Below are 14,414 nucleotides of genomic sequence, written 5' to 3'. Positions count from 1 at the left end.
CCTTACTTACTAACAAATATGATTCGATTAATATGCAAGAAGATATTTCGTGACGGATACATTCTAGAGTCAAAGCAACACATATTATGTACAATTTTCACATTTCAAAAATATGCTTTGACGACGGAATCGCCCAAGGGTTAAATATTTTGATCAATTTACTTGAAATAGCTTATTTGTAATTAATTTCATTATAAAGTTTTACTTAGAGTCTTTTTTCTTATCCATATAATTCAATTTTGAATAGTATGCTTTTCTTATAAAAATACATTTTTTAAATATCAATTTGAAATAAGAAAAAGTAAAGAAAATTTAGTCCGTTTTAGATTGTTATTTATATTTTAACCATTTTTCATAGTTAGGATTTTCAGGTTCTTATTCCGTGTTCATTGCCTAATCTCACACAAGTGCCCAGGTGCTACTTGGGTGAGTGAAGGCAATGAGCACGATGACTTTGTTTATAATTGCTAATCATATATCTATGCGACTGACATTTGCTAGTGTATCGTGCGCGACGTAATTTTCACATGTGTGTGTTTGTGGTTAGGATGTGGAATTGCGTCGTTTCAAATATATACTATAATTTACAAAGATAATTTTATTTCATCTTGTATAAATTTTTTATATATTCAATGAAATATAAATGAGAATTAGCTTTTTTTATATTGAACAATGTACCGAAGAGAGTCAATTACGACATTATTATTTATACAATAGTATATTTTATCAAAGATTTTATAAATTAGCTTCTTTATATTGAAAAACGTATTGAAGAGAGTCGATTACGACATTAGTATTTACGCAGTAGTATATTTTTAATCGAAGATTTTATTTGACAATAATAACGTAATATATATAATATAAGTATATACGCAAAGGTCACTAGTCTTCTATCAGTCGATTTCAGGAAATGGTACGTACCTTTAGAGTGTGATTGTTGTATGCAATGTTCGGGTGTCGGAGGAACCCCGGGGAGTCCTCCCTAGTTTAGGTCGCGCCCGGACATTATGTGTGAGAACCGTGGAGTGTATGTTTGAGAGAATGAGTTTTGCAATATTTTAAATATAGCGTTAGGTAGGTAGGTAACTTTCTGGTACGTGTGTTAGATGTAAGTAGGTAGGGTCAGGGCAGGATTGTCCACATTAGCAATTCGGGTAGGCGCGTTTTCGCGTGGCAGTCCTGTATCTGTAGTGACGATTTTGAGAGTTGAAAAGTTAGCCGATTCAAACGGTTTCTACCGTTTGTTTTGGTGTTACTTTCGATTCTTGAAATCGCTGCGACTCTTAAAGTCGCTCTTTCGCGTTCGCGATCGCGATTAGGCCCCCTCGAAACGCTCGTTCCGCTCGTGTTACTCCACACGTGTACCGACAATAATTCCGATTGTTGAAGGTTCTCGTATTGCACGGAGTGCTCGAGCCTAGCATTAAGTTTCAGGCATCGGCAGGACCGCCGAAGAAAGAAGAGACTCGATGAGTTGAAAAGGCCCTGACAAATTGTTGCAAGAATGGGCTGCAACAAATGACTCTTCATCTTCATCTTTGGATGAGGATGGAAAGTCATTCTCTGTTACTACTTTTGTCACTGTACTTGCCTGTAGTTGTAGCATTTTTAGTTTTCCAGATGGTACATACTTGCACCTGTACCACAACGTCCAGTGTGTGGCAAATCGCGGTTTGCATTAGCGTTTCGAATCATGAACGATCGCGTTGTTATTATTTTAACTTCACGGTGATTAGATTTAGAGTTGCGATCATTTTACGCGTTTGATTTACAAGTTAGTGTCGCGAACAAGAACTGTTCACGGTTTGCTATTAGCGTTGCGAAACATGAATGATACTCGCGTTGTTTGTCTAGAGAATTTTTAAAATAATTAGTTTTCTAGTTCCATTTAGAGTTGCGCACTACGAGAATTTTTCGCGATTTATTTCAGAGTAGAGTCGCGAATAAAAATTAATCACGGTTTGCATTAGAGTTGCGCAATATTAATCGCGTTGCAATTAATACGAATTAATCGCGATTATATTTTAGGCGTTTTCTATTAGTGTTGCGATATTGACGAATCGCGTTTGTTTCGATTAATGTTGCGACATGAATAAAACGCCCAAAACACACTGGAATCTGCAGCATCACACAGCAGCCCATGGCTGCACTTAGAAAAATTAGCGTTGCGTATTGTTCGATACGCGATTTTATTAGTGTTGCGTAAGATGCACAATCAAATCGCGTTTGCTATCAGGATAGAGTTGCGATTAATATAAACATATCATAATTAATGTTAGAGTTGCGAACAATGAGTACTTTTCGCGATGTCAGAGTAGTGTCGCGAATAAGAATCGATAACAGTTTGTTATTAGCGTTGCGAAATAGAAATTCGCGTTGTTTGTTTAGATATTGTTGCAAGTAAATTGCGTTAACTTTGTAGTTCCATTTAGAGTTGCGAAGAATGAAAATTTTTCGCGTTTACTTTTCCAGGATAGAGTTGCGTGCAAAGCCAATCGCGGTTTGTTATTAGCGTAGCGAAAAATGATTATTAATCGCGTTGGAAATTTGATAATATGAACTTTTTTTGATCGCGTTTGTCTTTAGAGTTGCGAGTGATTTTTCGCGATTGTTTTTCAGGGTAGGATCCAGGAATCACGAGACGTGATTCTTTGCAGCCTGATTCTGCACTACATCATTATAGTTAGTGTTGCGCGATATTTAATACGGATGCGCCTAATTTTATTAGCGTTGCGAATAATAAAGCGCCCATACATGACTGCTTTCGGGAGATTTTTCATTTTTACGAATAACGAAGCATCCCGCGATTGTTGTTGAGAATCTTTTAATTAATAAGTTAGCGTTGCGTGTAATGAAGCGCTCTACGTGGCTGTTTCCGGGAGATTTTTTGATTTATATTTAATAAATTAGCGTTGCGATTTGGAAAATGGTCCACTCACGGTTTGTTTAGAATTTGTTACGAGTGGACGATAATATTTTCTCAGCCTCTTGGCTGATAATATTTCTTTTTTTTTACCATATTTCTCATTTGAGAAATTGTGTGTTTATCGACGGAAATATGGAATCGAGCAAACTTTCAAAACATTGTGTACTGTTTATAAAGTAGTACATTGTTTAATCTATTCTTTTTTCATCCTAACTCGGATATTAAATAATATTTTTCTTGACATTTTACTTGCATTAAGTCTGATTTTTATTTTACAATGAGATAGAATAGCGTATATTTTGATCGCGTATAATTTCTATATATATGTACTAATAATTTGACAACATGTACAATAGAGTGGGAATTCCACATTCTTGGTAACCCAAATTTAACGAAATTTGTTTCATATTGTCTAGTTTGTGTTTCAGGAAATCATCGTGGATAAATAGAAGAAAGAAGAATGTATTTTCATATTACTCAGTTTATGTTTCAGGGAATCATCATGTGATAAGGAGAGGAAAGAAGATAGATTTTCATTTATGTTATGAGCTGATTGAATAGGAATGAGTTGTAATATTTTGCAGTGTGTTTGGATGTGTGTGAATGTGTTTTAGTTAGAATATTCAATTCATATTCGATCGTCTTTGTTCCTTGTCGCTGAGCCTTTATTTGGCAAATTCTTCTGAGGACCTTACTGCTACGTTACTTGTCGTCATCGTTGGTTGTTGTTTCTTTGTTATTCGTTATAGGTTCGTTAGGAATGGAGGGTGGTTGGGATTAGGTTAGGGCGGGTCTCCATTCGCAGCAACCTCCACGTGGTGAGACCTGGGTAATATTATTTATAGTTTAATTAATAATTGTATTACCCAGTGATACGATTATTAATTAAAAACTAAATAATATTAGCAGATTGGCTGCGATCCGCTTCGCTTAGGCTATCATTAGTTTCTTTACTAGATTCAAATCGTAATTACCGCCATATTTAGTTTTGATTCTTGTAGTTAGGAGCGCTGCAGTCCTATTCCTAGTATAGGGCAGACTATAGTATATGTTTGCTTTCTCCACCACTTCGTTTGACGCTAAGGAAGTTCGTCGTTACTAGTGTCGTTGTCTTAATTATGCCAAATCTGGCCATACTGGAATAGGTTTTGTGGATGTTTTGATAAATTGTGAAGCTTAGTACAATATACACATATATATTTATTACTTTGATTCGATTTCTTTATGTGCGAAACATGTAGAATAAATTTAAATATTGTACGTGAAACAATTAAAGGAAAAATACGAAGTATCAGGTCATTTTTCTTGTTACGAGACATTTAAAGGACTAACGCTAGTCGAAATATGTGAAAGTTTTGTTTATGTTTAACCTCTAAGCATTGTTAACTTGTTGATCAGTTTTATACTTGAATTTTGTGAGAATTATGAATAAAAATAAACAGTTAACGACGAAATGCAGTGTACAACACAGAAATAAGAATATAGATAACGAAGAAGGTAATAAATGTGATTTTAGTACGTAGTGAATCGGTAGAATGGGATCAATTACATCTGTAAGCATAAATTTTCTGTTTTAGCACCGGTCAAAAAAATTATGAAACTCGACAGGGGAAGCGAGTCGCCACAATATTTTTCCGATTCACGTGTTTCCGGGTATAGTACTCCTATTCGAAAAAAGGTTCAAATAATTGATTTAGAAGATTCTCCTGAACTTGATTATCATTATAGTCCAATTTCGCTTCCTTGTACTCAAGAGGGGGGTAATGAAATTGCATGGGATTGGCAAATTTCTGCTGGTAAAAATTCCAATGATAAGGCTAAACTGCAAAGCAATCAGGTGGAAACTCCCAAACGAACCAAACAATTGCAAAAGAAACGAAATTCTAATTCTCCTTTATTGCAAAAGCCGCTTAAGAGAAAACAGGTGAAAATGGAAAACATAGAAAATATTGGGAAACTGACAGCAGAATTGAAAGCACTAAGCGATAGAATGAAAAGTATGCAACAGAGTAGTGAAACTGACAATCATAATGTAAAAAATGACAGAAACGAACATGAACATGAAAACATATTGATAGATTTGTGCAGTGATGATAGTGACAATGCAAACCCACAAGTCTGTGTTAATAATGACAAGCTAAAAGTAGATACCATTATTAGTAATAATAATAATAAGAGGGATTCAAACTATGAAGACTTATTTGATGACTCAATCGATGATTCCATGATAAAATGTACTCAGGAAATTGAGGAAAAGTTGAATTTGTGTAAGGGTAATGGAAATGATGCAGTGGAATTACTTACAGTGAACAAAGAGAAAGATTTGTTCTCCACATCTGAAATTGAGGCTTCATGTTTGACAACATCTAGTAATTCTTCTATCTCTAAGAATTCTTCATTGGTCAATTCAAGCAGTTGTTTAAAAACATATTCAAACAATTTGAGTAAAGTGAATTCTACATCTAATATTTCAGTTTCAAGTTTGAAAGATTCTAGTTTCCAAAAGTCATATTTAAAAAATAATGTGAGAAATGCAAAAAATGAAAAATGCGTGTTTTCAATGTTGCAAAAGGAAGATGTATCAAAGTTTCCAGATGATTCTTTTGACGATTGTTTAGCAACTTGTATGGAAGATGATAAATTAATATCTAAATTGTCAGAATATGATTTCAATGTTTCAAATGCAGATTACTTGAGTAATTCTAGAAAGGTTCCTAAAAAATCTATTTCCGACATAATAGATAATAAACAAGATTGTAAAAATTTTGCTCCAAAAGCAGTATGCCCTTCTCATAACAATGTATCTATTGAACACGAAAATCCTAAATGTATTATTACTAATGATCTGAAAGAGATCGATGCTACAGATTATAAAGAGGCAATTATAAAATCTTTTGCTGACAAAACTACATTAGAAAGTAGAAAATTCTTTAAAACAAAAAGTTTATCGGATCACTTTTATCAAACCAAAACCTTTAATTCAAGAAATAAAAAGAGTAAACCTGGTGTATCGCCTCAAAAACGATTTTCGTCAAATTCAGTTAGTTCCGCACTAAGTACTACTTCTATCGTAAAAGGTCAGAATCTGCATGAGAAGATTAATAATGTCCCGCAAAAAGGGCACGGTAATTCTATTGTTAAACATAAATCGACTAGTAATTTATATAGTACGAAAGTGGTTGCGAAAGAGTCCCAACCTATGCAGTGTACTCCTGAAGAAATAGAAAAAAAACGGCTGGAAGCAAAGATGAAACTAGAGACAAAACGGAAATTACAACAAAATACAAAAGTAGCTAGTACTGGAATAGAGATTCCGACGTTGAAGTCTGTGAAAAGGTGATAGTCTTTGATAAAATAAATTGATGAGACTACTTTCAATGATGCCATGTTATATTTACAGTCATATGAGTGCTTATTACACATAATTTCAACTGTGTATTATGTTAAAATAGATTACTGCTTGGCTGGAAAATATATTTCAATATGATATTAAGATTTGAATTTTAAGTATTGTTAGACATCATGCCAATAGCTTTCAAATGAAAATAATTTAATTATGTTTGTAATTTTCTATTTTGTTGTCTAGCAAGCAGTTATTATTAGTTTGCAGAATGTACGGAATGTACAGCCGATGAATTCCAGTGACCTTGTTAAAGTAGATATAACAATATGTTATATTAATTTCTAAATTGTATATATATTTGTTAGTAAAATGTACTTCAAAATATGTATCGATTCTGTGCCTTAATATAGAACGAGTATACAAGTCAAAATAAATAATCGTTTTTTAAACTATATTGTTCCGTTCCACAATCGAATATTATCACCTGAACGTTCGAATTACTTAGGGACACAAGAGAATTTTCATTAGGGGATGAAAATAGTTATTATCTTTTCTAGTTTTTATTTTATTTCAATTAAAAGTTCTATCGCTCTTATCGGGAAGTCCGTTAGTTTATTACACCGTCCAATCTGGCTGTCTACCGTTTTTTTCATATTTGGACGCGTTGCCGGTCAAAAATTAAGCACTGCTTTGCAATGACTCCCACTACGGAGTATTATAGACCGCGACTATTGGTTAGCATTCAGTGAAACGTAAACCAATGAGTGTACGGTTTTCCACGCCACTGCTTCTAACACGCCCCTACCGAGGTTACATGTTTTGCAACGCGAAGTATAGACCCAGAACCAAGAACTCACTGAAACAGTCATTTACGAAAACCCCTCGCTTGTACGATCTAGTAACTAGGAAATATATTGTTAACGTTTTTTAGTTGTGAGGAACCACGTGAGTGATAATTCTCCTTGCTTACCTACTTCGTTGCAATCTGGTTTAAACTCAAGTTTCTATCGGTTGTAAGAAACCTATGTTTTGTTGTAATTGTAGAAAAGAAAAGAAAACGATAAAATCTATTCGTCCATTTAGCGTTTGTTTATTACTATAAGTTTAAAAAAAAAGTTTGATTTCGTTGCGACCGAATGGTAAACTTTCCTCGAAGTATAATCCGCATGTATTGCGCAGTAGTGTTACGTCGTCCGATTTAGTCAGACGTATGCTACTGCGAGTGAAGGCTTCTTTCGAGCGGTTACCGTACTCACGGTAATAAATTAGTAATATTCAAAGCAATCTGTTTTTGGGCTCTACGCGGATAGTCTGTTTCGTTCGAAGGGCCAGGAATCGTCTAGACGAATTACGTTTGCCAAGGAGAAAAAAAGAATATGCAACAGTGTCTGACCAATTCCAGTTGTTGCTACTTGCCCGCCAAAAAACCGCGCGCGAGGGAAAGCGCGTGCGAGCGCGTACGTTCGAAGCAATAACGTTGAAAGATAGTGATCGGAAACGAGCGAGGTAAACGTCGAGATATCGGTGGAAACGAATCGTCGAAAATTAACCGATATATAGAAGGGTTATGGTAGATCGCGCGAATACTGTAGGCTGGACAGTTTACCGCGCATGTTTAGCGGGCGAGCGCTATTGCTCGAAGCGCGTCGTTCAATCAATACGCCGGCACGTGACGTCAGATCAAAGCGCATAGCAGCGTCGTCGTTTCGCGCACCGAGCGAACCCGCGATCGGTAACATATTTTCTTTCAGGTACGCACGAATTTGCACGCAGTGCACGCAAAGATTTGCACACGCAACATTTCGATCGGTTCTCACGCGTCTAACGGTCGCGCACCTCACCGCCGTCGCGTTCATTGCGCGTGTCCGTTGATAGAGGAGCACTTCCTCCGCGCATCCTCGCGAATGTTCGGCACGCCAGCGTACGTTGCCGAACTGTGACAATGCTCCTCGCGGTGATCGCGTTCCTCTGCGCCGGCAGCAGCGCCGAAGTGTTCACAAATATGTTTCTCGTGAAAATGCGACAGCCCGCGGAAAGATACATCGCCGATCAAGTAGCAGCGAGGAACGGATTCGTCAATCTTGGACCGGTAAGCGTTTTAATCCTTTACACGCTAATAAACACTCGATATTCGCCGTGTCGCGACGCGTGTCCAGCGGAACCGTGTCTTTCTGTTCGCTCAATTATTCTCAGCAATCGTGTAAAACATCCAATATATCAACGTTATTCAGAAGTTTACAAGTATTCGGGTACATCGGTGTCGCCGGTGACCGATGGACACTCTCCTAAAACGCCCGAAAGCTGGCCAGTGTAAACACTGAAAGATTGCTAAAAGAACTTTCCAAAAACAGCCTATACCGGTGTTTTCGAGCTTGCTGATCTTGAATCCTGTGTTTCTATTCAGTGTCCTCTTTGTTATCAAGTCTGTTATCCCATTCTAGTTTACGATAAACTAAACGTAGAAACGTAGATTATAATGTTTCTATCGTTAAAAGGTGGCAATTATTTTGATTTCGTATTGCAGCAGTTTTGGTACTGTATCGGCTTGGTACCGGTTGCTCAGAACCAACTGCAGCTATAGAATCCTAGTCCTATGTTTACATTCGGTAATCTAAGGTTAAATATGTTCATATTGTCTAAAAGTAACTGGATCTTCGTTCTGCAGCGTTTCCAGGTGTCTGTAAAATTCATTTCTCAAAGATATTGTTAAAGATTGGGTTTGGTCTGGGTTAAGATCAATCTTACATTGTCGTTAGTTTGCGTTAGAATAAAAAATCTTGAATATTATGTACGTCGATCAACGAATTAACGGATATTCCGTTTGTTGAGTGGGATACATTGTTTATTTGCTAGCGGGAAAAATCTGTGTCGATCACATTTATCCTTGCTCCATTTCACCGTTGATTTATATCAACGCGAATCGCGTTATCGGTTCACCGCATGAACGGCCGATATACAGGCAAGATCTACGAGTAGCATTTCGTCGTGGTTGTCACGAATACCCGCATTATCGTGCAAACGTGCTCGAAACAGTTGATCCGACGTCAAAACTACGTAATATATGTATCAAAGATAAGATAAACTTACCCTATAGGCGGCCTTATGTCTCGAAATAAAACTTGAACGATCTGCTTTCGAGGATCCATCGATCCAACTGAAATTTCACAAAACATTTAGCAAATTCAATGTAAGACATTTTCAAAAATTTTAATTTCAAATTATTTTATTTTATCTTAACAATTACTTGCCACTAGAAATGGCGTTAAAGTAGAAGTAACATTCATTCGTTATTCCTTTGTTCCGCTATAAAAAAGCCATTGGGGTAAACTAGTAGTGGTCAGTCTCGATCCATTAAGCATAATAGAGAGATCTATTTGATATTATTTTACCCAACGAACTCGTAAATCGTTGGGTAACTGGTCTCGATGTCCAGTTTGCTATGTGAAGTGGAAACATCGGTTTGTGGTCAAACGGCACGACAGTGGAAGAGACACGGTATCGTCCGACGCCTACGCGACAAACTATCTGTGTAGGCATCGTTCGACGCGCCCAGCTTTCCTGTTGCTGTTTTTCCGTCGATATACAGGGTTCTTTTACAAGTAAAACGATAGGAAGGAATTTACAGTTTGTACATGCAATGTTCGCAAGAAACAGAGCAGATTTTTTCAAATTTCAAACAGTTGGAAACGAGAACGTTCGAGAAACGACAAAATTATTCTCACGGCGATGAGGATCATGTTAAACACGCTTCTGGCGTTTCGCGACAATTGAAACGTTTCACGGTATTCCATTAAAGTGGCACAAAAGCGAGACGAAAATGCGAAGGGTACAAAGATCGTCGTTCCTTCTTGGGAAATGTTTGTCCATAGAGTTGAAAGGGGGACTATCTCGTCGGATAAATTGCGTCAGGCGTTGGTAATTGCGGCGTCAGGTTGTTTCCTTTTATTAAATTCACTGAACGAAGGTTTTTGGCTATACTCCGACTTTGGGAAGTTCTAGTTATTCGTTTACTATTCGCAAGAGGAATTTTGTTTGTTAAAATTTCGATACGAATGTGCAAACGGGTAGGCATAACAACTAGATCTAGGCTCGTTTAATCATGTCGAAAGAAGCTTCGTGCCTCGTTTTATTGAAAACGTGGAAGGTCAGCTGAAAGCTATTCGCGTTGCACTTAAATTGAAGAAAATTGAGTAGAGGGTGTTGCGTAGGAAAACATGTTTCTCGTTGCGTGCGTTCTATTTTTACTTTTCTGTAGGGAAGGATCAGGAACAATTTCCTACGAAAATTGGCAGAAGAACGCGTTTCCAGACTTACTAATTACATTCTGCGTGTATTAACTAAGATGACTCTGACGTAGACGATAGGTACATTGTTGGACTCTAAAACAATAGCTTGTTGCCTATACGGGAATCTCGTGGAAGCGATTTCTGGCCATTTTCAAGCTCAGTCGAACGGAAATTTTGCGTCAACCTCGAACCCGTGGGGTTAAAGTCAATTGGGCGGAAGGACGAAGGGATTGGGAAAGCTCGATGGAATAAAGGGAAAATTAAAGCGACACGTGGATCGTCTGAAATCTCCCTTGTTATTATTATGTAGGGATTTTAGGTACGCGAGTAGATAATGGTTCATTTGTCTTAAACAAATTGATATCCCAAATACGCTGTACTGCCTTTGTCGCGACAATTTTGAAAAACTTCTATTTAAATTTTACGTAACGAAATCGCGTCCCGTGTATGTGTGACCCTCTTTTTACACGGTGAAAGCGTACCGTGTGAAAGAATATTGTGTAAAAAAGGTCACGCGAATACCGTTCAACAGAAACATATAAAACTTGTTTAAACGGGTGCAAGCTATTCGATGCTCGTAATAATGGCGGTTTGTTTAAAATAGTCGTACGCAAAATGTAATTTACTTTGATCGAATCGATATCTCCCCGAATGGTATATTTGCAATGATCGGTGACGTTGTTTCTCGGTATCGTCGGGTTAATTAATCGGCTCGTGACGTACGCGTTGGATTATCAGTATGATCGATCGTCTCCACCGACAACCGATTAGGGCCGTCATCGTCGGCAACGATGGATTTTTATCGCAGAAAGGAAGGAATCAAATTGTCGCGACCAAGGGGGGAGACTTTCATCTCGTTAATTGATAGATCATCGCGTAACGTTTCGCGAATCCTGCGAAAGAAACGCCGAGGAACAAGGTGGGTTCCCCATTGTGAGCGGCAGGGGGGAGGGGGAGGGTGGTTTACCAACAAATAAGAAAAAGATCAGTCGAGAGAAGCCGCGCAAAATAATCACGTTAAATAGGTCGATCGATCGGAATGTCGCGGTAACGTTAGCAACCTTTCAGTTTGATGTTGGAAAACTTCCTTCCAACGAGGGTAAAGAACACCATACTTTTCTTTTTTCATTCCACTTTACGATCTTACTTTAAAGAGTCGTCGCTGAATGAAAATTGTTAATCCACCTTCCCAGCCAAGGGGGCAGAACAGGTGTTAATTTCTTGCCAGTGTGCGTGCATACGAGAATAGTATTATAGAAACGTTACAGCAGTCTATAAACGTTAGTTGTTCGACGCCCGTATCTTGCAACGAACAACAATCGTATGTTGTTTTATTTTAATCTTCGTCATTGCATGCACGTACTTTCTCGTTGGATAATCGTGAAAAGTCGCACCTTCGTTCCGCGACAGAAATCTACTTCGTCGAGGCGCGATATTAACTGCTTTTCGCTCGATGTCCTGGAACAATAACCGTTTATCATTGAGCCGTTTCGCTAATTAAATTACTTCCCGCGCGCTCGAACGTATTCGCGGGAAATGTCGGAAATAAACTTACGCGTACAGCGACGAAGGCTACGTGTAAATTACATTCGATTTTCGGAACGTCCATGGGAAACTTGGAAACTTTGTTCGCGCGAATAACTTCAAGTTAATTAGGAATACAAATTTTAGTTAAACCGCGAGTCTTTTAGTCGGGATATAATGTAAATTGCTAAAGGGTGGGTTCCGTAAATCTGGACGAAGAAATTCCAAGTGCGCTTTATCGTTGGATCGGCGAGCACGCGAACGTGTTCGTGGCAGAAACGTAGCATCAGCTGTGTGCAACAGCATCGCATAGCGACACAGGACGCGTTTATTACGGTTCCGTGGTTATGCATCGACTATGCAGATTTCTCTCTGTTCTCCCTTTCGTATGCAAGTGCCAGGAGGGACAGAATTGCACGGAGGAGAGAGGTCGAGCTCGCACAGTGGCCGATAGTTGCGCTTCGTTGCGCAACGATCAGCGTTCCGTTACAGACGCCTCGAGATTTCGGACCATTCCACTCCAAGTTGCGTAATTTGAACACCGCACAGTGGTAAAAACACCGATTACTAGGCTAGACGGAACTATTAGAGGATGATGCGTCGATAATTGCACTTTTAACGCTTAAAAGTAGGGACGAGAGACTCGAAACCAAAGTACAATTGCATATTACATCATCTAAGTTTGCCTGATAAGATTCTTTTCTGTCTGTGATCGATTTTATTCGGACTTTTCAAGGATACAGGGTGCGTGTATCGTATATCGAATTGCATCTGCATACAATGATCGTTGAAACAGATAGGACAATAAACCTGTGCTCCTGTATTTATACGCGCAACACAAGTAGCAATGCTGTGCTAGGTGTTACGCACTTGCTAATTGGATTACGTGACACGTGTAGCTCCGAGTTAAACTGGATTATAGGATGACCGGTTCGCGTGGGTGGGCTGGCGCTTTGAGAGACACAGCGAATAGGAGTCAAAGGGCCGGTCCTTTTGAGCATTACGCGATTACTTTTGATCGCTAAGTTTAATAGCTTCGAATTGGAGAATTTCGTAGGCGGCCTAATGCGCAGTCTTAGCCAAACGAAATTCTAAATCAATATTCCATACGGTGGAATTCCATTTATAGGAACCCAACGGGGGACTAGCCAGTTCAGATAACCGGGCAGGTTCATACATTTCATTTACATATCATAGCAAGAATTGCTCCAATAGGTATTTGGTCGAGGTACGATTTGAGAGCGTTTAATCTACATAAGAGCATTTTCGTGTCGTGAATGTTATCGTTCCGATGGGAAGTTTTCAAAGGACCGCGTGATTATCGAACACGTTTCACCGATTCTAGCAGGGGATCGATAGTACAGTTGCCATTTAACAGGTTCCCAGTCTACAACGATGTCATGGGTAACTGCGACGCGATGTACATGTGAATGTTTAATCGACAACCGAGAATAGGCCGATAAGGTATTGTCGACCTCCGCTTTGTCTATGTCGCGGATGGTCCGTCGCCGTCTCAGTTTCACCAGGCTGTCGAACTCTATCGATTGCAAACTATAGGCTGGTTATGTTAACCCTGTTGACCAAATCAAACGATTTTACGTCCCATTTAACCCTTCCACGGCAAGAAATATTAGTTTACTAGTCCTTGTATTATACGATAATCGTCAAGATATCTCGAAGAAAAGAAGCCATTTATTTTTTAAGAAAACGCGACTTGGAGATCGGAGATAACTATCGGAAAAACAATCAGACCTCGCGGGCAACGGGGGAGAAAATAATTTTTAATCGAGAACGCGGATCTGGGTCTCGCGTTTCTTTTTGCTCGTCGCGACGACCGGCTGAAAAGCAGCGGGGGCTGCATTTAAATTCAATTTGCGGAAGTGTTTCTTTCTTCTCGCGGAACGTTTCGCGATGAGCGTGCTTCGTTCTCCAATTTCCACAAACGATGATGAAATTCGTCGATCGACCGGGACCGTTAAGATCCACTTTCCTTTCGATAAGGTGCTTGAACGCTTGAAAACAAACTGTTCTCGTTTTTCGTTATTTTAATTTCGGTAAAAAACCAGTTAGCCTATGGATAAATCGCGACTACGATTACCGTAGATCTCTGAACGAGAATATTGAATTTATTTCCACCGATATTTCTCTCTATCGTTTTATAGTCCGAACGAATTGATACATGGCAGGGGTAAATAACACGCGCGCATTTAATCTGCCGTTGGATCGATTCCCTATCGAAGTTATTAATCGGATAACAGTCTGAACCATAATCGAGAGATAACTTTATCTATCTATAATTGGTTCGATTGAATTGACGAAGCGATGTCTCATCGTC

At 38.6% G+C, this 14,414-nt stretch overlaps 2 protein-coding genes across 3 annotated transcripts in view; both read left to right on the top strand.

Moving 5' to 3' along the window:
* Positions 1 to 3,749: 3,749 nt before the first annotated feature.
* LOC143350354 (uncharacterized) lies at positions 3,750 to 6,747 on the top strand. Its single transcript, XM_076782450.1, has 2 exons — positions 3,750 to 4,423; positions 4,504 to 6,747. Exons 1-2 carry the CDS (start codon positions 4,351 to 4,353, stop codon positions 6,264 to 6,266), a joined length of 1,836 nt encoding a protein of 611 aa, XP_076638565.1. The 5' UTR covers positions 3,750 to 4,350; the 3' UTR covers positions 6,267 to 6,747.
* Positions 6,748 to 7,079: 332 nt separating this feature from the next.
* Positions 7,080 to 14,414, top strand: part of Amon (prohormone processing protease amontillado) — a 28,063-nt gene continuing 20,728 nt past the window's right edge. The window contains exons 1-2 of one of the 2 annotated variants that reach the window (XM_076782448.1): positions 7,080 to 7,214; positions 8,021 to 8,358. In XM_076782448.1, coding sequence (XP_076638563.1) covers positions 8,212 to 8,358 — 147 coding nt within the window. In that variant the 5' untranslated portion in view covers positions 7,080 to 7,214; positions 8,021 to 8,211. Of the gene's footprint in view, positions 7,215 to 7,252; positions 8,359 to 14,414 lie in introns of those variants that run through there. The other variant, XM_076782447.1, reaches the window with a different exon arrangement.

Source organism: Colletes latitarsis, chromosome 14, assembly GCF_051014445.1.
Source record: "Colletes latitarsis isolate SP2378_abdomen chromosome 14, iyColLati1, whole genome shotgun sequence".
NCBI classification, from domain to species: domain Eukaryota; kingdom Metazoa; phylum Arthropoda; class Insecta; order Hymenoptera; family Colletidae; genus Colletes; species Colletes latitarsis.
The sequence above is the reverse complement of the archived record's forward strand: the minus strand, read 5'-3'. Positions and strand labels throughout refer to the sequence as shown.

Excerpts from the sequence above, each read along its gene's own strand:
- LOC143350354 (XM_076782450.1), top strand. The coding sequence starts at position 4,351 with ATGAATAAAAATAAACAGTTAACGACGAAATGCAGTGTACAACACAGA. Across the intron at positions 4,424-4,503 it reads GAATATAGATAACGAAGAAG|CACCGGTCAAAAAAATTATG; the intron begins GTAATAAATGTG and ends TTTCTGTTTTAG.